The sequence below is a fragment of the Lactuca serriola genome, chromosome 8 (assembly GCF_051521515.1).
Source record: "Lactuca serriola cultivar US96UC23 chromosome 8, Lser_US96UC23_V15, whole genome shotgun sequence".
Taxonomy (NCBI): domain Eukaryota; kingdom Viridiplantae; phylum Streptophyta; class Magnoliopsida; order Asterales; family Asteraceae; genus Lactuca; species Lactuca serriola.
This window is the reverse complement of record NC_136415.1, coordinates 258,143,288-258,167,794: the sequence shown is the minus strand read 5'-3', so window position 1 is coordinate 258,167,794 and position 24,507 is coordinate 258,143,288. Positions and strand designations below refer to the sequence as shown.

General features: G+C 31.5%; 1 protein-coding gene and 1 long non-coding RNA gene across 5 annotated transcripts; one reads left to right on the top strand and one right to left on the bottom strand.

Moving 5' to 3' along the window:
* Window positions 1–10,764: 10,764 nt before the first annotated feature.
* Window positions 10,765–23,140, bottom strand: LOC145069294 (cytochrome P450 CYP736A12-like). Its single transcript, XM_079016234.1, has 2 exons — window positions 22,466–23,140; window positions 10,765–11,709 (listed from the first exon to the last, which is right to left on the bottom strand). The coding sequence occupies exons 1-2, from the start codon at window positions 23,138–23,140 to the stop codon at window positions 10,882–10,884; spliced, it is 1,503 nt and encodes a 500-aa protein (XP_078872360.1). The 3' UTR covers window positions 10,765–10,881.
* Window positions 14,767–17,349, top strand: LOC145069295 (uncharacterized). 4 transcript variants are annotated; one of them, XR_013689423.1, is made up of 6 exons: window positions 14,767–15,387; window positions 15,486–15,687; window positions 15,932–16,030; window positions 16,707–16,781; window positions 16,869–16,940; window positions 17,059–17,349. It is a non-coding gene; the product is annotated as an uncharacterized LOC145069295 (long non-coding RNA). The 4 variants fall into 4 exon arrangements; XR_013689422.1 differs by having other exon boundaries at window positions 14,767–15,654; XR_013689421.1 differs by having other exon boundaries at window positions 14,767–15,672.
* Window positions 23,141–24,507: the final 1,367 nt, after the last annotated feature.

Here is a 24,507-nt window from a genome sequence, read left to right as displayed (position 1 = left end):
AGAAAAAAAATAAAGATATTACATATTTACATACTAGGGCATCTGAAAGCTTGCCCGTTGATGTTTTTGGCTAGTTAATACTTTTGGATTGTAAGTTGTGCTTTTATCTTAAAAAGGAGGAGATAAACCTTTCAGTGCTCTGAAAACTTGATTCTGAAGCTTTTGAAGAGGACTTGTATCCTCTTTTGATGAGAATACCACTGAAGGTATTGGTGAAGGAGAAGCAGGAGTAACAGTAGTTCCAAAAGCATCTTCAGGTGTCTGCACCAAAAATGAAGCACCCCAACCTGGGCTACTTGCCATTTCATGAGTTCCATTCCCTTTCTCCATGAGTGGAAGTGGAATTCGAAGTCCTTTTTGTTATTAATATTAGTATTTTGTTAATAAAAATTGCAACAATACCTAGCATAGTTCTTCCTTTGCCAGGATTAAAACATGGTTTAAAAGGGAAAGATAAAACAGAAACGCACCATTTTTAGATCTTGGGGAGTCAACTGAGATGATACTGCCGGTCGGATTGAGGGCGTTAGGGTTTCCATGAAGATGAAGATGGTAGACTAACACTGAAAGAAGAACAAGAAAGGGGTTTGAAATGATAAAGATGCAAAAACATGAAAGAAGAAATTATACTCTATTGAGGAGAGACTTACCTAAAGTCGCATGAGAAGAAGTGTTTGTGCAATCAGAGTAGTTTTAGGGTTTCCTTCGGTTACTCCCTTCACATCTCCGACAATCTTCATCTATGGAGGAGAGAGATGAGAGAAAACCCAGTGGAGGGGGAGAGACGAAAAGGTGGATGCATCGATAGGGAGAAAACAAACTCAGAGAGTGGAGTGAAGTCAGATTTAGGAGAAGTTGTATCAATTTTATGGAGAAATCAAACCAGTTGGTCTTTGTTGTTGATTTTCTTTATCGGGATTACTGGCTCGTGAATAGAGAGAAAGATTAGGGTTTCTTGATTGAGAGAAAGGTTAGGATTGATAGAACTTGCGAGAAAGATCTTGCAAAAGGAGTTGATAAAGCCCGAGGCTGTGACAATGACCATATGAGATAACAAACGGCTGACTCCGACGTAGGTGCAATATGCGTGCACTGATGCTTTTTCTGAGTTTTAGAATGGGGAGGCTCTCTATTGTGAGAATCTAAACTAATTCGAAGTTGAATTAACAGTTTTTGATCTAAGGCACCGTTTCTCAAGAACAAATTAGGGTTCTTAATATTTAGGGATTTATGATTTAGGGTGATTTGGGGATTTGTAGTAGGCGGGATGTTTAATTTTTTTGGGAATGGAAAATGGTTATGAATGATTTAGGGTTCTTAGTAGAGGATTTTAGAAGCAGAAGAAGGAGTATCAGGCGAGGTGTTTAATTTTTTTGGGATTTCATTTCCCAAAAAAATACGGAGAACACGCCTTCTTAAAAAATATAAAGTGACACCTTTATACGACACGCTTTTTATGATAGGTGCCCTCCATGTTTTTTTTCTTGTATGACACTAATTTCAGGGCACGCATAAATGCTTGTCCTCTATCCTTCAAATTGTAGAAGAGATGACATAATTTTTAGGGCACACACTTTTGCGTATCGTAAATCACTGCGTGTCATTGTTTGTGTGTCATTAAAGGGCTGTTTTCTAGTAGTGATGAGGATGACTACAGTGACATTTCAAAAAATATTAATCAACACATGATGATTCCTTTTCAACGTAGTTTCATTAAACCTGTTTGGCTATTCTAATATCTTAAATTAATAGTCAAAACTTGAGCTCTATGCCTCAAATTTATCATTTTTTACAGCTTCTCATAACAATGGAACAATTCCCAGAAAGAACATTGTTTGGTGGAGCAGTTTCCACTATTTTCTCACTTAGGTTGGAAGTTAGTTTTGTAATTTACCTTTTAGGTCTCTATTTGTTTAATATACATTCTTCACTCTATAAGAAAGTTCAAAATTTCAATTGTAGGATGTAAGCAATAGTCGTGAACTTCTTGATCATTAGCTTTGTTTTTTTCTTCCATGCTATTACAATTACACAATTGTATCCAACTTAAGTTTAATCCCAAATTGATAGATAAATTGTGAATCTAATTATTATTTTGTATTTGTTATTGGATATTTATTTGTTCAGGAGGTGTTTGTGGATCTTGCACGTGATGAAAGCCTAATGGAAGTGGTACTTCGTTTTTACATGAACTTGCTAGAGAACAAGGCGCCGAGGGCAATATTGTAATTTCCTTCCCCCCAGTATTGATCAAATATCTTAAATACCTATTATTTATGTTAAAAAGACAAATAAATCTTTTGTTTTTATTTATCGGATCCAAGTGACTGAGCAGTCAACAGTGTTTGAGGCTCCTGAACTCCAATTTAGAAACTTGTCAGCTGTAATAACAACTGCTATTACCCAAATGGTATAAAAAATAAATCTTTTTTTTATTTTTCTCTTAATAAACCCATATATTCATAACTAATAACAGATATAAAATTATTCAGTTTTTGTGTTTGGATTTCATTATTTCCATGGGAGGATAGAAAGAATTCAATTCCATCCTGCCTTTTCATTGAAAGACCAAAATACCCTTACTATTTACTTTAAAAGCTGATATAAAAAGTCAAACCAGTTATTTTGGTAAAATATATGAAACTTTTCTGGTTTGATTGAAAAAAAGAAAGTATTACTGGTCAAATTGCAAAAGTGGTCGAAATATAATATTTCTTCTTTTTGGTCAATTGCATTAAATAAAAAAAAATTCAATATTGTGTATTTACAAAAAATAATATATACATATATATATATATATATATATATATATATATATATATATATACTCACACACACACACACATGAACCAAACATATTGTAATTCCTTTGACAAATTCTGATTCCTTTATTGTTGTAGGCCATCTCTAAAGCAAGACAATAAAGAGAAGCACAAAATCTAGTGATGATATCTTTTATAATTTCATTATCCAATCCTCCATTAAATTGTTTTTTAAATAATATATATATATATATATATATATATATATATATATATTATTTAGGTATACTTGGTGAATTTGAGAGTCAAAGGAGTTAGGACAGATGTAGATATTACTGTATATGAGCTTGTCTTCATAAAGTATATCTTTTTTTTTTAATTTATGAACTACATTGTGGTTGCAGCCCATTGAGTGAAAGTGCGACCTCGGTTGGAGCCGGTTTAATCGTTCCGGCTGCACATTCTGGTCAAACCGTGATGGTTGAAGTTTTTAAACAAGCGGTCTCTTACAACTTCACATGTGCGCCGCCAAGGTGGCCGACGGTTGCGACAGGTTGCGTAATGATGACGTGGAAAAAGGAGAACATGTTCTGTTGATTTGTTTTTTACATGTATTTGGAGTTGATGGGAAGGACATTTTGGGTTGTATAGTTGGAGTGGTGGCTGATGAGGAATTACATGGTGACAAAGATGCTCTAGTTTATAGGATTTCACGGGGTTGAGGGATTATAGACCTCACTTAAAAGATTAAAGTACTCTTTTGTGTTGTTTTTATAGGGTCTTTGTGCTTTCGTTGCTAACATTTTTGGTCCTTGGTGTTGCAGGGAAAACAAGTGATAAGAACAATTCAGAATGTGATACAGAAAATTAGAGGATTGGAGGAACCTGATAGGTAAACTCTAATAGTTATGTACTTTAACTACTTTATTGCATAAAGCATGTTAAATCATAATATGATGTCCAGATAAGAAAACAAAATCCAAAGTAGACAAAAACGAAAGTGAGAAGGTTAATTGTGTGTAAAGCTTATCATTACATTTATAATATTAGGTAATCATCGAGATTCTGAATAAAATTACTTAATTGCAATATTTGAAGGTTGATGATGAGAAAGGAGCTAGAAGGATTAACCTATAAAGAGCTTGAACACTTAGAGCATCAACTTCATGATGACATGTTAGCTGTCAAAAATCGAAAGGTGTTAACTTTTACATCATTTTTATCATCAAGTCAAATAAGTGTTTCTTTCTATTTTCAAACTTAATAATGTAACAGCCAGAAAACTAGGCACCCTTCTATTTAGCTCCTTCATCTTTGTTATGTTATCATTTTAGGGTTGCATGTTAGGCGAGTACACTGGGCGTACAAGGAGTACGCTGCGCGTACTCGTGCGCTTCATTTGGACGCGTTCACCCTCAGGTACGCTGGGCGTACCCAAGGTTACGCGGGGCGTAACCGGTCCAGACCTAAAAACCCTAATTCATTTGGAGGGCTATAAAAGGAATGTGTGGCTCGACTTCTCAGCCACCATCCCTCAGAAAGAAACCCTAAAGAGAGTGTGCATCCATTCTTAGGCCATTTGTGAGTATTCTAAGCTTGGTGGTGCCATTTCAAGGTAGCAAAGGAGAAGAGGAGCTCATTGGGAAGGCTAGAAGTGGTACTCAAGTGTAGATCTGAGCTTTGCAAAGGTTGAGGCTTCATTATAAGGTAAAAAGCTCAGATCTTGTCCTATAGTTCTTGTAATATGCTTCATGTACCATTTTCTAGGGTTTTAGTCCCAAAGGTGGAGACTTTTGAGCAAATGGTCTCCATAAGCTTAGATCCTTTGTATCTCTGGTCTATTTGAGTTGTAGACTCATAAAAATGTAATCTTGGTCGTGAATATTGCACCATGCATGAGATCTAGGTCCTTGAGTTGGATTAGAGTGATGTTATGAAGTGTTGGAGCCTTTACAGCCATGCCAAGGCTTAAAGGTCTCGACTTTATGGGTATAGATGCATAAGCAGAGTCGGATCTAGAAGTTGGAGTAATGGCTTAACCGATTAAGACCAGAAATGGTGTATGTTAGAATCTGATGATTACGCTGGGCGTAACTTCCAGTACGTGCAGCATACTGGGTGGAGACCCCGATCCATGGTTGGCGATGTACGCCCCGTGTACATCAAGCTGTACGCCCCGCGTACTCATAAGGTTGACTTTTGTTGACTTTTAGGGTTTTGGTCAACATGAAGACTTTGGGTCAAGGAAGGGTAAAATGGTCTTTTACCCTCTGAGGAATGATGATAAGGGGTAAAGTTTTATTGTGAAAGTCTTTGATTATTAAAATGATATTTTTATGAGTACGCGAGGTAGAGTCGTCGTTGGATTTTGGGAGATAGCGAGTACGCGAGATCTTAGACTTTCCAAGAGGTGAGTCTTCTCACTATACGTTACCTTGAGTGGTATTTTGAGTTGACCAGAGGGTCTTATGTGCTATGTATGAGATTATGTGTTATATTTGAGATTACATGCTATGTGTTATTTGTATGCTGTATGACTATATAGACCGGACCGGAGGGTCCAACAATTCAGACCGGGTCAGAGGGCCCAATGAGCTATGACTGGACCGGAGGGTTCGACGAGCTGCGGGACTGGAGGGTCCCGCTGAGACATCTTGACCAGAGGGTCGGGTTAGCCTCGAGTGGCGTATTTGTGGTATGTGGTATTTTAGGGAACTCACTAAGCATTATGCTTACAGTTGTTGTGTTTGATGTCTCAGGTACCAGCGAGGACCATGGGAAGGCGACGGCTTGACTCGTACACACTCACACCGATGGAGTTCACTTTTGAGAGATCTTGGGAATTTGTTTTGAAAACACTGTTGTTTCGGATTTTAAATTATGATATGATATACATTTTGTGGTTTTAAAAATTAAAAATTTAATTGGAAATTTTACGTTGTTACAAATAATAATAATAATAATAATAATAATAATAATAATAATAATAATAATAATAATATGTGTTTTCAAATGATCTTTCATAATCACAAGTAACATAAAATTAACATGAATATACTTAATTACACCTATGTTATTACATAATTCTCTTTAGTTATGCCTCAGGATATGACATTGATGGAAGAGATCGAACAAACTAAATTACGGGTAATAAGTTTGTTAATACATAAAAATTCCATGTTAATGTATTAAGATACTATGCGTTTACCTATTTGTCCTGTTTTTTTCTCCCAACTCAACTCACATTAAAGTTGACGTGTATTATGACATTTGGTTTATGGAATGCAAGGGTAAATTGGTAATTTGGCCACATTTACATGGTTGCCAAGGACACAGGCTGTACCCAAGTTGCACAGGGATTAATGACCAAAATCTATAGATGGAACTAGATCCTGGATTATCCAGATTCAGTAAATCATGTATTTTCTGAAGCATTTATGTTGGTGAGTTTCTATATATTCTGCTACTTATTAAAATTACTTTTTTTTCTAATTATTTTTTGTGGGTTCTACTCTTTTTGCAGCCACATTATAACTCTCATTTACTACACCCTCATATAACCAAAAAAAAAAAAAAAACTCAACGCCAATGGTGCAACTAATTCCATCTAGTTACTTTTAAAGCACTTTAGGTAAGTCTATATGTCGAGTTTTTTTGTAAAAAATAGGCACTTTTCAAATCTGTTTGTAAGAAAGGGGCTCTTTCAAACTCTTTTGTAAAAATGGGGTTGTGGCCCCACTTCTTTCCACAAGATTTATATTTAAGTTACATATACGGTCCTTTAAGTATCATCTAATTATCATTTTCAGTTATACATTTGCTTTTTTTATATTTTATATTTTAATTTTACACCTTGATTTATAAATAATATTTTTTATTATGATATGTTATTAAATTTTATATATAGACCTTAATAATTTATAAGATTTATAATTTTCTTTAACTTTTAATCAATATTAATATTAAATATTATTAAAATTATATTTGTTGAATAATTAATTTGATATTATTAGAAGTAGAGATAAAATAAATAAATATACAAATTTTATATATGAATTTTATAATCACTAACAATGCCTGTAAAAGCAATTTCAAAATAATTGAATAATCCAAAATTGTCATTGTACATTTGGTACTTTATTGTGGATGAATTGTCATTTCAATTCTTTGTAATAGGGTATAGTTTACTTTTTGATGATATAAACTCCAATTACTGAATTGAGTTTTTCTCATCAATCCTACAAAATTTTCTCTTCTCATAGTTGCATCCTCAGTTTCCATACATTTCTCATCTTTGTATCATCAGTTCTATTTCTATCTCAAACATAGGGTATGTATTATATATATATATATATATATATATATATATATATATATATATTGCATATATAAATGATGTCACCATTAAATTTAAGATAATAATTTATGTCATTTATCCTATTATTTGCAGTTAAATTCTCTTATATTCGTTGTTATGGCTCTAAGTCGTCCCTTTTATGATCATTTTATATTGGGGTGGTAATATTGAATGTGAGAATGGATTGATCAAGGGTGACCAATCAACTTTGTCAGCTTCAAATATTCTTAGGCACAAAATACGGTATGAACAATTTAAAGATTTGATTTATACACATGTTGGAGTTGAAAAGTCTACCTAAAAGTTGAATTTGTCACTATGTTACCAATATTGTGGGAAATCTAACATGGAACCCCTCTTAAATGATTCATCCTTAGACATGATGTATTATTTAGATGAGAATGATGAAAGTTATTGTGGCCATATTTGTGTTGACATAGAACAAATAACACCACCAACAAACACTAGTTTTGTAGATCTCCTTCGTAATTGTCAAACACCATTTTCTTTGCCGAATGATAATATATGTGAGACAAATAACGACTTTGGATTTGATGAGACCAACTCAGTGTAGTAGTGAATCATTAAGCAATATTGGGGTCGATTCTAATGATGCAAGTGACACTCTCATTGTGAACTTTATGAATAATGTTGGAAATATAGGGGTTGGTGATATAGAAGACATAAAGGAAAACATTCATATAGTTATTTGGAAGGAATCCAAAAACAAAATTAGGCTAGGAATGCAATTTGAAAGTAAGTTGCAAGTGAAAAAGGCAGTACCACTTTGGTCTATCAACCAAAATAGAGAGTTTAAAGTGTACGAAAGTAAAAGTACCAAATGGGTAGCAAAATTTAAGACTATAGGAGATGAAGGAGAAAGCAGTAGTTCTATGCACCATGCACCACCTTGTCAATGATATATTCGTGAAATTAAGAAGAAAAGTCATAAAATGTGGCAGATTACACGTTGGGTGGATGCACATAATTGTTTTGGATCTTGTATTGGCAATGATAACGAAAATTTGAACTCTGCAACGATTGCTTCATACATCCTCCACTCAATTGAAAAAGATGTTGCTTATCCAGTCAAACATATACAAACAGATATTAAAACTATTATGCATGTTGATGTTTCTTATGATAAGGCATGGCATGGTAGGAGAAAAGCCATAGAGAAGATTTATGGAACTTGGGAGAGTAACTTGCTGAGTTGCCCAAGTATATTGCAACTTTGCATTATTCAAACCCTAATACAGTTGTCACGTGGCTTTATAAACCAAATGTAACATCACATGTAGCAACATTCAAATATATTTTTTGGGCTTGTGGATCGACCATTATAGCATTTCATTTGTGTCAACCTGTTATTTATGTTGATGGTACTCATTTGAAGGGTTCATACAAAGGAAAAATGCTTGTTTTTGTTGCAAAAGATGCTAATAATCATATATTACCAAATACTAATGCTATTGTTGATGAGGAGACTGTGCATAGTTGGTGTTGGTTTTTTGCTCAGTTTAGACAATTTATTGCTCAAAATAGACAATGATGTGTTATTTCAGACAGGCATCAAGGAATAATTCATGCATTGGCGAATTTACCAGAATGGAAAGAGCCATTAGCATACCATTTCTTTTTTCTTCGGCACATCAGAAGTAATCTTATGAAAAGGTACAAGAACGTGCACCTTAAATGATTATGTTGGTCTATTGGTAGCACCACACAAAAAAAGAAAATTCATCAAGTATATGAAAGCGATAAAAGAAATCAATGTTGAAGCTTGGGAGTATCTAAGTCAAATCAAAAAAATTTAGTGGTGTCTTTTATATGATAAAGATCACCGGTAGGGTTCCTTAACGACAAATATCTCTGAGAGTATAAACAATGCATTGCGAGGAGCAAAACAATTACCGATTAGGGCAGGTATTGATCTTACATTCAATAGAGCTGTGCAACTTTTCATAAAGCATAGTGATGTTGCATTGAAATGCAATACACCTCTACCATCGTGTATGTGGCATCTCTTTGTTAATCGTGACACTCACGCACAAAGTCATACTTTATCTCAGCTTTACTACAATGAAGGTGTATACATAATCATTACCAGGCCACAAATAAATGGAACAGGTGGAATTACGCATACTGGCCATTATTTCCATCACATATGCACCTGTGGTAAGTGACAAATGGAAAGGTTTCCATGTTCGCATGCTCTTGCAGTTTGTTGAAATAGAGGGGATAATCCTATTTCAATTGTAAATGACATGTACACTAGCGCTACCTATAAACTACAATATAATGCAGGTTTTGCACCACTTCCCCATGTTGATTATTGGTTGGATTTGAAATGGGCGATTGAAGCAGATTACTCAAAATTTTATGTTGCTCGAGGTAGGAGGCATGCAACTGAATACGTAACGAGATGGACACGCATCATCCCGGTGAACCTCGTAGATGCGGATTATGCCACCAACCAGGTCATAATCGAAAAAATTGTCCAAATTCTCAACCAATGTTTAATACGATATAAGCAATATATTTTATTGATCTAGTAATTTCAAGTTTATTGATCTTGTAAGTTTATGTTTATTTGATTTTGTAATTTAATGTTGAATTGGTATGTAATTTCTTAATGTTATAAATATGATGTGAAATATATATTTTATTTATATAATTTTAGTAATATGTAATTTTGTTATTAATGGAAGATGTTAATGATATATTTTTAGTTGTATAAATTAATAAGGTCTATATATATATAATTTAATAATATATTTATAATTAAAAAAATATTACATTAATAATACATTTATAATAAAACAAAATATTATGTATAAAGTTGGTAAAGATAGAAAATAAAAATAGAATGTAAAAGGTAAATATATAGTTGAAAAGTTGTATAATATAAAACTAAAAATTTTAATATTAAATAAGGGCCATTTATGTAAATAGAAACTCTTACGTATAATTTCAAGTGGGGCCACAACCCTATTTTTACAAACCATTTTGAATCAGCCCCATTTTTAGAAATAGTTTGGAAAAGAACCCCATTTTTACAAAAAAACCTCTCTCTATATGTCCTACAAAAATACCAAATTTGAACAAAAATGATTAGTAAATCAATTTCCTTTTCCTTAAATACACTTTCTTCCAAGCCTTTTGATATCTATCTTGTTCATAGTTTATCGATTTTATTATAATCTTATGTGTATCTTAACAATGCATTTTAAAATTAGAAATGTATTTATCAGCAATACATCTTTGTCTTCTTCAACATAAATTGATTGGTACGATTTTAGTAATTAAATGCACAAGATTGAAACCTAAGTCAAATCGGTCGTTTTTTGTGGCTATAAGAGTAATTGATTATTTGCATCCTATCCTTTTCTTTGTTTTGTGAAATGTGTTCACTCATCCGAACCAAATGCGACCTAAACGGTTGTGATGCCATGCCACCTTTTCAATACACCCATAAGACAATGCAATTTTTTTCTTGAAAACTACATAATCATGTGATTAATCAGACAAGGGTGTCACTTAGAAACATACTAAAATTGTCATGTACTCTCATGAATTCAAACATTCATTAAAATGTGATTTTTTCATAGGTAATATCAAATACCAAACTCCATATATACACACATGCAACATCACAAAAATCACAAAGATGATTTATTCATATTTAAACAGGCTCAAGCTTTGTGTGTTTCATTTAATATATTTGTCTAACGTCTTTAACAAAAGCTGAGATGCTCCTCCTCAGGTGCGGTATGTTGGAATGGCTAATAAAGGCTCTGCCCTAGGGATGGTTAATCCAAACTTTTCTTTCATATCCATGTCACTTGGTGACATGCCGTCTGGTAGCTCCCAATCAAAACAATGTATCATGTTGGAAATCACCAAGCCAATGTTCAGCAACCCCAAATTCATTCCTGGACATCCTCTTCTTCCTATGCCAAATTGTATTAGCTGACAATCAGGTCCACGAAAATCAATATCTCTATCAAGAAACCTTTCTGGAAGAAATTCCTCCCAGTTTTCAGACCAAACTTTTGGGTCACGTCCAAATGCCCAGTAATTTATAAGAACTCGTGTCTTCTTAGGAATATTGTAGCCATTGATAACAATGTCCTCCATTGATTCATGAGGAATCATAAATGGAGCAACGGGATAAAGTCGAAATGTCTCTTTAATTACCATGTGTAAGTAGCTTAACTTTGTCAAATCCGTTTCTTCAACCACTCGTGCATCTCCGATCACAACCGTCAACTCTTTTTGGAGCTCCTTCATCACTCTAGGGTGTTTGATAAGTGTAGCTAAAATCCATTCAATGGATGTTTTTGCAGTGTCAATGGCGCCTGCTACCATATCTAGTAAAATGGCCTTCATGCTAGACCTATCAATTGTATAAGACAACTCGTCATGGGTGTTTGAATATTGGCCCTTTAGTGACAATAATACATCAATGAAATCCATTTCATCAGGCTTTTGAGAACCGATAAGACTACGTTCTTCATGCTCACAAATTAATTTCTCGAACAATTCATCAATGTCCTTATTTAATGCCCTAAAGCGTTTAGTCAAGCCCTGTAAATTCAAAACACGAGAAAGGGAGACTTTATGTTAGATTTCTCTAGACAAAGAACTCAAAGCAAATCATGTCTATATATAATTATGAAATACATGCTTTTTGTTTATTCTTTTATTAATACTAGTAAAGAGGCTTGAAATGTAAAATGACTCGAGTCAACAATTTTGCATGCATAAAAAAAGGAATCACATAATTATACATACAAATCACATATTTATATGGTTATATTAAATATAATAAGTTTTTGGAGAGTTATATCAATACCTAATAACAAAAAGATAACAAATAACTCAATATGTTTCATGTCCAATCTGAAAAAACAAAGCATGCATTGGCCATCTCCATGTCCAACTTCACTGCCATGAAGGTTTTCAAGTCGGTGTAGCCTCGATTTGATGTGCCTTATAGAACGCTGTTTTTTTTTTCTAAAATCAAAGTGAAAAAAAATTATTCTAAAATAAAAAATGAACCTATGGTTTTTAAAGAAAATATGGGTTTTCTCGATTTGTAGTGCAATTTAGAATCATTTTCATTTCTTTGTTATGCCATCCATTCTCTTCGACATATTATGGCACCCTAGGGATAGCCTGAAACTTGATTATTTTCATCAAAACCAGCTCCTCGAAATTCCTTGTCATTATCATGACCAATATCAATCATTTATATTTGGGGAAGAGTAAATGTAAAGAACAATAGACAGTAAAACACATCATAATTTTCGCATTAGCCATGGGAAAATCACCTTACCGTGTACCATGATCAATGCATACATATAGTGACACAACCAATAGACATTTATGGGGAAGAGTAAATGTAAAGAACAACAAATAGTGAAGCACATCATAATTTTTGCATTAGCCATGGGAAATCACCCTACCGTATACCAGGATCAATACATACATATGGTGATCATGGTCACCTGATGACCATACTTGAAGCAGTAGCCTCACATGATCACTAGATCTAGCATGCTTTCTTTGGTTCTCCAGGTCCGCTTAATGACATCAACATTCTTAATAGGTTATCACTACTCTACGACATCTACGACAAATCTACACCATATTCTTCCTTTTAAATGCATGGAGCGTCATACAAGTGCATTTATTATCTTGTTAATGAGATCTATCCTTACTATGATATATTTGTTAAATCATTTTCTTGTCTAAGTGACACTAAACGGAAAAAATAAAAAAGCTCAAAAGAGATATATGAAGGATGTAAAATGGGCCTTTGGAGATCCTAAGAAACATCGACATATACGAAAAAAAACCCAACACTTTTCTAGGAGGAAAACCTTGAAGAGGTGATATATGTAAGTATCATATTACGTAATTTGATTATAGAAGAGTGATATGTAAGAATGACGAAAATGAAACTATTCTAGAGACGCAACTAGTAGACATTAGTGGGGAAGGGTATACATGTAAAGAAGAGGCGACAGTGAAACACATCACAATTTTCGCAATCGACTTGGTGAAACATATTTACAGACTTTAAAACACTGATCTCAACATGGATCCCTTAGATGATTTAGCATTTTGGACGAAGACTTCTTTTAGCATGTTTTAATTATTGGTGTTTTTTTTGTATTTTTGTATTTTTTGTATGTTAAGTTTTTAAGTTTCTATTTCTTGCTATGTACCTTATTATTACAATTAATGAAATTTTAACTTTTTATTTAAATTAAATTGTTTAAATAAATATATATCTAACCATCTCTTATAGTGTAGGTCAATAAAATGATTGTGGTTCAAGATATGTTATTTATCTTTAATCATATTCATTTGCAACTTCCAGATTTTCAACTTATGTCATGTAAATGATTATTTAATCAAGATATTTTTGTTATATAAGAAACACTTGCCTCTTTTTTCTTTTCATTTTCTTTATCTAACATGCATGCGAATAGATAAGTTTCAAATAAGTTTGTTGATTTATTCCACATCTATTTTCCTTATATTTTCTTTAAATTACATAACAAGTTTATTGCATAGAGGATTCAACCTAAAAGCTTTTGGTATTTAAATTAGAACAAAAGTTGTATTTTTATGGCTTTTGCAGATGAACAAGAAGTATGTTTGCAAAAAATGGATGTTCTTTTCATGGCTTTACCTGTAAAAAAAGTACAAGGCCAAAACACAAAGATAATTATGAATTTGATGTGTTTAAAGTATCTTTGCAAAAATATATATATAAACAACCCAGTATTTTTAGATGAATGTTATACATTTAGAGAGAATTTTTTTTTTAATGTTAATGTGTAGTATGTTTGAAAAACAATTTTATTAATTGTAAATTGAGGTTGAAAATTATCGATAATACTAATTCTAAATCATTGAAAATTATTATTTCTAAAATTTTACTATCACATTCTGTATTTATATGATTGTTGCAAACTAAAATTCTATAGCCTTAAGTTTAGAATGTAGTTATGAAACTGTTGTCACAAATATATAACTTTGTATTATATATTTAATTAATTGTTTATAGAAAAAAATAACATGCACTCTTATATAAATAAATAGACAAAATATTAGAGATACATAATTAAGTTTTTAATAATTGGTATGTAGGATTTTGGTATAATATTTGGTTTAAACATTAAATGATTAGATTATTCAGGAAACAAATTTTTAATAGTTTAATCATATTTAATTAACTCTTATAAGTACCATTTAGTAGGAATTTGGAAAGTTGAAGTATTAATATAGAACTTTAATGCAATTAACAAATTTTCATTTAATTATTATATATATATATATATATATATATATATATATATATATATATATATATATATATATATATATATATATATTAAAGTTGTGAAAGATTTTAACAGTAAAGTTTTAAACTTCTGACTTTTGCCACTAATGTTTTAACTTCTGAATTGTTTGGGATTGGCAGAAATGGTCCCCCAAATGAATTTGGGTCATTTTGTGGCTTTTTTGATGTTATCTATATTCTTTAGGGTATTTTTTGACATTATGTATATTCTTTATGTATACGTGTGTATACGTGTTAGCAATCTAATACACAGATTGTTTCCTCTTCTATCCACCATCTTCCTCCACTCAAGAAATCTCCACTTTTCTTACCGATCTCCTTTTTTGTATTTCTTCAACCTTTTGTTACCGACTCCTTTTTTCTCCATCCACCGCCATCGTTGTTTGATGTTGCACCTTCTGTCTTCAATCGGTTACCACCCTCAAATTCATCTCTACCCATTGTTTTTGACTTTAACACACCGGTCATCTTCGTTTCCCTTTCCTGGCTTCCAATCAAACGATTAGGTCGATGCTTACCAGTCACCGCTTCCACCCGTTACATCCATTATCTGATCAAATACGTACACGAATGTAGACCAGATGGTATCGTCTCCATGTTTCTTCTCATACGCTTTCGTGTCCGTTTACACCTATTACAAACACGGATTTTTGTTCTCTGCGTTTCGTTATTTTCGTTTTCTGTTACCATTGGTGGTGGCCGACCAAAGCCCTAATATCGATTACAATAGAAAATCAGGTTTTTTTTTTCTGTACGGGTCTGGTTGGATGTGAGGATGGAAAGATGAGGTTCTTACCTTACAGGAACCCAACACTGATGTTATTGTAGGTGAAATTGATGATTTTCGCTGGAGAAATCTTTGAACCCTAATTTCCCCTTTATCAAAGGTCATTGATAATCTCTATATTTTTGATGTTTTCTGTGTACAAAAAGAAATGAATCGGATGCAACTCAGGAGGAAAAACATATAATTATTTGATTATAGTTCATTTTGGCGAACCCTATGGCATTGTTTCGATGCACTACCACCACTGCGGTTTGGCGATTTTTTTTTGACAAACTTTCGCCCTCTCCGTTGTCGCCCCCTGTCGTTCTGCCAGTGTTTTATATGTTTTGTTAAAGGATGGAGAACCTCAATGTTTAGATGCGACAAAGTATGGAAATGTTACAAGGTTTATTAATCACATGTAATTAACTTACATGTGTTTATAAAGTTACGATGTTTTACTAGAATCTTTATAGCTCCTCTGTTCTCTTTTTTATATAAATCTAGATGCTTTGATTAAAATTTGATTGAGATCCCTGTTGATTTGAAAACACCTGATCATCATTAGTATTATGTATGTAATATGAAATCATTTTCTGCATTTTTTGTTTTTAACAGTAAGTATATTTAGATGTTAGACATCTGATTTGTGTTTTGGTTTATAGATTGCTTTTTCACTAAAACAAATGTCAAGAAGAAAGTACTGAAGAATGATTGCTGAGAAAAAGGGTCCTTTGGGAAGAAATTATTGGAGGTATCAAAAGGTAATTTTGTCATGAGGATGATTATTGTTATGGTTCAAAAAATATTAAACAACAAAGATGATTCCTTTTAAATGTAATTTCATTAAAGCTGTTTGGCTATTCTAATATCTTAAGCAATTATGAAGGCTTTTCCTGATCTTGGAGAAATGTTAATTTTAATTCACTTTGGAGCTTCTTTGGATGCATTTAAAACTGTACGAAGTTGATGTTTACTTTTTCTTACATCATTTGCTGCATTTATTTCTCTGCTGCATCTTTTTAATTATTATTTAGGAGAAAAACAAACATATTACATATTTGCATATGCATGATGCATCGAATCAAATTAATCATTTAATTATTACTTGGTTAGAAAGAATGTTTTAATGCTCAAAGAAGCTCTAACAATGAGATGAATTTTGAAGCTAATGATACGTATTGGCTTGAGTAAGTTCTGATGAATTGTGTCATTTTTATACTTGCATCTTTTGTTGGTCGAATGCCTAAATTCAATTTATATTCTCATTCTTTAACCTTTGTTACTTCTTCAAATTTGATTTTCCCTACTTATGTTCCCCTAGCAGTTAGTTTCAGGTTCTGATATAGATGAATGTTGTATGGTAAAATTACATCTGGTTCAGTGAATTAATGTTGTGAGAATGTAATTAACTTGATAATTAGTTTTTTACTTTTTCAGGTGCTCATTCAAAAAGGTTACAATAGTGCAGCGACTGATGTATAAATACATAGAACATGCTCTGATACAGCTAAGGTATGCTATGTAACACAATTACAACCCTGGTCGTTTTGGTAACCGATTATGTATCATTCTGCTGATGTTTTTTTATTCTTTTTGCAGGTAGACTTGGAGTTTGAACATCGAAATAGTAAAGATTGTAACTACGGTCCTCAGTAACGGAGTATGAATCAGGTAGGATACGTGATTTAAAACTATAATATTTACTTTTTGCAGTCGAAACCTATATAAAAATATCCATATTTTTTTTTATTTATCTTGATTTAGTAAATTTGTTTTTATCGTTTTTTAGGGTTTACCTTTGGGTTCCCCCATCTTCCGATGTGGGTGGGAATTAACATGATCAAAGCTGACAAGTAAGGAAGCAGATGCATATGAAAACGAACACACCATTGAAACTAATAAAGTAGAAAAAACATGATAGTTTGTTATTGATTTTTTTTTCCGATTGACTTATAGGAAAAGCTCTACATGTTTCTTTATTTATTTATTTATAGATCAGTTAAAGAGGGAAGCAATGAGCAACTCAAACTATAAACATTTTGTCGCATCCAATCCCCGCAACACGGGGGTTCCCCTTCTAGTTATGGTTATATATATATATATATATATATATATATATATATATATATATATATATATATATATATATATATATATATATATATATATATATATATCTTATCAATATTAATTTAAATAATTACAAATTTATGTAATAACTTAGAGTTTATACAAGTAATCTTACATGAAAAATACACATAAAATATTGGACGCACATAATTAAGTTTTTAATAGTTGATTTGAAGGTTATTTAGTACAATTTTTAGTCTATAAGTTAGATTATCATAATTCTTTTAATCGACAAAAACAATTTAAATCAATCATATTAATTAATTCTTATAAGTATCAATATAAATAAAGACATATTTAGATGTATTTGTTTAGTTTAAATAGTATTTAGTTAAGTTTGAAGAGTTGTCATATTAAATAAAAATTCAATGTAAATTAATAAATTATGTCGCTTTAAAAATTGAAATCACATATATTAATATAAGTTAACTTAATTTGTTTTTATATTGTAGCTTTCAATATATAAAGTTTGGTATATCGAAATATATCATTGATACCATTTTATTTTTTCAACCTTAAAATATAAATTTCTATTGCAATATGACATAAACAAACGACATATTAAATATTTTTCGTCCAATCATTTTCTTACTTCATTACAAAGTATATTTTTTGTACATGTTCTTTATAAAATACATCAATTTTATGATCTTCACTGTAATATTTATATAACACATTCATCATCATTTATAATCAGACATGTTACATAAAATATTGTATCACTTATCTTCTTCATTTTCATTGACAAATACTTGTTTATAAAAGTTATTGATAAACAATATGGAACATGCTGGAAAAAAACATAGAAAAATCGTAAATTTTAACATATTTTAACCATTATAATTGTTTTACTATATAATGGCGTAGAGATTTGCCTAATATCTATTATAAAGTAGGCCAATTTGCTTTTACCATATTATTTTGAAGCTCTCGTGTATTTTCAAATTCTTTCTAATAATGGTTTTAAATTGATTAATTGTCCATTAATTTAATATTACAACTCTACAAATTTCAACAAATTAAGTATTACCATCCAATTTTTTTTTTAAACTTATGGTACTTATGATTATTAATTACCTGGTATAGAGTTATATATAGTTCAAAGAGTGATAGTAAGTTCTTAGGGTTCTTAGAACAAGATGACGAAATAAGATCTGAAGATATATAATGATCAACATTAATGGTGCACGTTTTATAATGGAGGAGAAAACGAGGAAGGGATATATGTCACACTGAAAGATATAAATTTGTACAAATTAGTTTTTTTTTAAAGGAAACTTCCCTAACGAGGGTTATTTATAGTTTGAGTTTGATTTGTATTTGATTGATGATCGATACAGTTTATATGTTTTATGTAATATTTAAAGATTTTTGAAGATCAAAAAGTTAATGACTATTTAGGATTTAATATTAACTACTTTTATTTCCGTTTGATGTTTCAAGTTTTTTTAAGCATCTAACATTCTTATTATAATTTAAGAGTAAATAATTGACATGATCGTATTAACCCTTATGATATCTAAAAAGTAATTATGTAGGTGTAGATTGTAAATATTTGACATATATAAGAAACATTGTTAGTATTGCTTATGTTTCTACTTTTAGTTTAGATCTTTGAAGTTTTACTTTGTTTTTATTATTCAATTCAATATTAGTTAAAATTTTGATTTAAATTAAATTTAATGTTAAACTTTATGAATAATATTTTCAAATTTAGGAATGTTAGATACCTAATGAAATTCATATATTTTAGCTCTTTTTAATATGTTTTTCATAACTAAAAGAATAAATTACTGAAATCGTCCCTGTGGTTTGGTTAAAATTGCACGTTTGGTCCCTAACTTTTTTTTTTGCACTCGGATCGTCCATATGGTTTGATTTTGTTGCGTTTTTCGTCCTTGTGGTTTGATTTTGTTGTATTTTTCGTCCCTTACATACATAAAGTTAGAGACTAAACATGCAATCTTTACCAAACCATAAGGACGAAAAACACAACAAAATCAAACAACGGGGACGATCCGAGTGCAAAAAAAAAGTTAGGGACCAAACGTACAATTTTGACCAAACCACAGGGACGATTTCAGTAATTTACTCTAACTAAAATTAGTATTGTATTATCATATTTATTTTCTCTTACGATTTTAGATTTTTAGCTTGTTAGTGTAGCTATGTTTCCTTATATTTTAATGTTAACCTAATAAGTTAATATTTTATTAATTAACCATAGAATAGTTAATAATACATGATTTAAGACGAAAAACCATTATTTTGAGTCGAATTTCCACTGTATTTTTAGTTAACTATTTTTTGTATTTAAATTCTTATTAACGTATTAGTCATATATGATATGTTTCATTTTGACCCATATTAAAATAATTATGAGTTCGTCTCTACTTACAACATAAAACATCCTAGGAACCGAACATACTCAAGTTATTTTGAATAACATATAAATTTAGTATTTTAACCATGTAATTTATTTATTGTGCAACATTCACCCGGTTAAAAAAATAAACGTGACATGCCATGGTAACCCTCTCTTGTGTGTGGCAAGATATAATGAAGGTTTGGTAAAATTAAGGTGACATTGAGGTGGAGTTTATGTGACAGATAAAATGGAGTCATAACTATGACACAACTCCTTACAATCTAAAAGAACATTATAATAGATAAGTCTTTTTTAGTGTCATTTAACCGATAACTACGATCATAATGTTGTAGATTTTTTGATAGATGTAGAATCTTTAACATTTAAAGCCATGTTTGTTTTCTTTTTTGATTTTTCTAGCAGTCAAGACAATGTTTGACTTTATTACTGAGCAGGGTAACCTTAAAGCAGTGAACTTCATAAAGTTCAATGGATTGACACATAATCATTATATATTTCATACAACTCTATCAATTTTTTCTTATAATGCATTCAACTCTACAAAACTTAATGAAAAAAAAAAATCACAAATACTAACTTATAATAGACAAAATTATGTGGTTAGTCCATGTGATTTGCCAAAACAAGTTGATTCGGTATAATTATCTAAAGGACAATGCACTTGGTTCTTGTGGTTTCATTTTATTGCGTTGTAGTCCTTGTTATTTCATTTCTTTTCAAAATTGCTCTAAAATTACTATTATACACAAATTTGATTTTCTTTTTTATAAATTTTTATTTCATTTTTTAATTTGAAAATAGTTATTTTATAAGAAAGTACAAAAAAGCCACCATCTTATTTCTTGATCTCTCTATAGTCTTTAAAGAACTAGCCACAACTGGCTCCACCTTCAACGACAGTCATCACCACCACCATCTTTAACCACCCCATGATTGCTACTATAGTCACCACCACCTTTTCAACCGGTGCTTTTAACCATTACCACCATCACCTTCAACCATTGTCATATATCCTTATCTCTAGCTAAGAAAAGAAGAATCTTGGGCACAATTTTGTCCACCCTAAGCTTAAACCACCTTTTAGGAAACACAAATCTACTGTTAGAGATGTGTTTAAAGAGAAAGAGGCGGAACTGAAGATGGTTTTAGAGAGAAAAAGGCAACGCTAGAAACACATACTAACTTTGCAGATGGTTTTAGTGAGAAAGTGGACGCATCAGGGATAGTTTTAGATGGGAAGAAATATCATCCGTGGGTATGCTGATGAAGATGACAACTGACGATGGTGCCGTTGACTGTAAAGATGACGGGCACCGACCACCGATGACGGAAGATGAACATTGTAATTTAATAAGGTTTCATTCGGATATGGGGGTTGATGGTTTTCTTTTACTTTATAAATTAAAACTAGTTACCGTAAAAAAATAAAATAATTAATTAAAAAAGGGTATAAAGATTATTTTACATGTCTAAGAGCATCTCAAACTCACTCTCATTTTCCAACTTTTCTCCCATTTTTCCCCCATTTCTCTCCAACCCAACCCCATTTATTCCCCCATTTTGGGGGAAATGAATAGTATAACACCAAATATGGTGTTATACTATTCATTTCCCCTAAAATGGGGATGAACTTTGAGTTGTCAGTTTTATTAATTCTTTTTATATATTTATACATTATTAGTTTATTTTATCTACTAATTATAATTTAAATGTATTATTTATTACTTATAATATTGTATTATGTATTAAATTATATTAATTAATTATAAATATAAAGTTTATTTTTTGTTTATCAAATTCATATGAAAATTTAAATACATATTGAAATTTTAAAATACGATAATGTATTTTACAAAAGCTTAAAATTATGTGTTATAAATATAATCTTATTTATTTAGTAGTATTGTAATGAAAAAAAAATATAGATTATATATTTGTTACAACCAAATTAGTAGAAGGTATATAATTGACAATCTATATAGGTTGGAAAAATGGAATATACTAGGAATATATTTTTTGGGGGTAAAAATTGGGTAAAAAATGAAGTAGGGTTGGAGATGAAACACTATTTACCTTATTTTTTACTCCATTTTTGGGAGAAAAAATGGGAGTGAATTGGAGATGGTCTAAGAGCATTCACAATGAAGAATTTAATGGAGAGTTTAATGAAGTGACAAACTTATTTGGTATTTAGTGGATGAAATTCTATCATTGTGAAATGTCACATTAGTATTCAGTAGATTTAGAGTTTAATGAAAACTTTTTTTTCTAATACTTGAATAAATATTTAAATATACTTCATTGAACTTTGTAGAGTTGGTACACTCAAGAAAAAAATTGATAGTTATATATATATATATATATATATATATATATATATATATATATATATATATATATATATATATATATATATATATATATATAATGACGATGTACCAATTTGTTGGACTATTAAATTAATTGGATTGTGGATGCCTAAACGAAAAAACCAGAAGGACCAAGTGCATAATATAATGGTTTAGATAGTTGTATAGGATCATCTTGTTTAGGCGAAACACCTAGGCCAACCGAATAATTGTCTTTATAATATATATTGATGTGTTATAAAACTTTTCTATATTGGTATCCAAAATTAAACCCATGGAAAAAATTGAGGGGAAGATGATGTTATTACCTGAAGGTCAAACGGAGCTAACATAGGCACATAGTCCGCCAAATTGAAGGCACCTGTTGCTTCCATGCTTTCATCAACTAGCTTCTTGAAAATAAACCTATCATCATTTTTCTTACCAAAGATCATGGTACACGTCATGCCTTCAATCAACGTGCCTACAATCTCAGTTAAATTCACCACCTTATGCGTTATCGACGCAACCCTCATTTCGTCTACCATCAGTCTAATCTCTTCCCTTCTCATCCATGCAAAACCATTAATTTTGGTAGTACTCAGCAGTTCAATTGTACAAAACTTTCTTACACTCCGCCAGTATGGTCCATACTCTGAAAAAGTCATTCCCCTGCTGCCATAGGAAAGGTACTTTGCGGCTTCAATTTTAGGACGCGAAGCAAAAATGGCATCATGGGTTCCGAGGAAGAGCTTGGCGGCTTCAGGGGAAGAGACTATTACAAATTGGATAGACCCGAGGCGGATGGACATGATAGGACCATACTTTTGAGAGAGCTTGTGAAGGGCTCGATGAGGGAGGTTTCCTAGTAAGTGGAGGCTTCCAATGACTGGCAAGGGCATAGGGCCTGGTGGCAGTTTCTTGCGGCTGGGATGAGCTGAGAACCATTGCCAAAACAAGATTCCTATAAGAATTAAGAGTATTGCAAGTGTAAAAGAATACATCGTCACCACTTGGTTCAGGTTTTCTAACAGCAATTATATTTACCACGTAAATGGATAGATATTAGATATATACTATATAGCTTGGGTTTATAAGCTTTGTTGTTTCCATTCTGGTGTCTTCTCGGTGTTTTTAATCATAAAACTTAATTGGCATCTTCAATTATACGCATTGTTTGTATCGCTAGTATGCTTGTCCCTACTCCCTTCAACCGGCCACATGTACCATATTTCTTCACGTTATCTAGTTAAATTGTTCATAAGCAAGAAAATTGTCATCATAGGAATAACTTCTACCTACATATGAGCATCTCAACGTCGTTACAAATCAACGAACAAAAGTATTGCACACTTTAAAATATCGTATTCACGGTTTAATAAACATATAAATTCACTAATACACAGTTTAATATTTCATACCTATCTTCATTCATTTTTTAAGACAAAGTTTGCTTAAAATATATAACTTACATTACAAAAAAACTAACCTTTAGCGGCGACAAAAATCGTCGCAATTGGTCATTTCTGTCGTCACTAGTATTAGCGACGACATGTCGTCACTAAAGCGACGCTGCAATCGGCTAGTAGCTAATAGCTCGTTGTCGTCTCTAATACTGTCGTCTCTAATACATGTCGTCCCTAATACACCCTTGTGGTCTCTAATAGTGTCGCCTCTATTAATATTCCGCCAACCGGTAGGAGTTTTTCCGGCAATACTCGTCGGAGGTCCATGCGGTCGCAATTGATAGTAGTCGTCTCTAAAGGCATCGCTGCTAATGTTTTTATTTTTTTTGAAAAAAAACTTATTTTTTATAATATTAATTTATATATATTATAAAATGCAGTTTTGATAAAAATACATAAATAAATACATACCACATTATATAAAAACATCAAAAATACCATATTTCATAAACTATTTTCCAAACAAACATCAAACATACCATATCTAATAAATCTCAAACAAACATCTAATATATATCATACATAAACTATTTTCCAAATCCAAAATAACATACTCCATATCATTAAACAAGAAATACTAGTTGTCTTCGTCTTTCCACCGTCCTCCTCATCGTTGTTTTCCTCGTTGACTTGGTTTTTAAACGAGGGAATAATGTCTCCAATGTCCGTCACAAATGTCGAGTTTTGAAGAAAAGCATTCACATCAACATCCTACAATTAAGTCACAAATAAATTAAGTCATGAACAATTCAACAAACTATCAAACCATCAAAGCACCAAATCAATTAAGTCTTTAACAATTTAACAAACTACCGAGCTACCAAAAATTACTACAAATATATTAAGTTCTTAACAATATAACAAAGCAACCAAATTCTTTAAGAATTTAACAAGTACATGTGTTG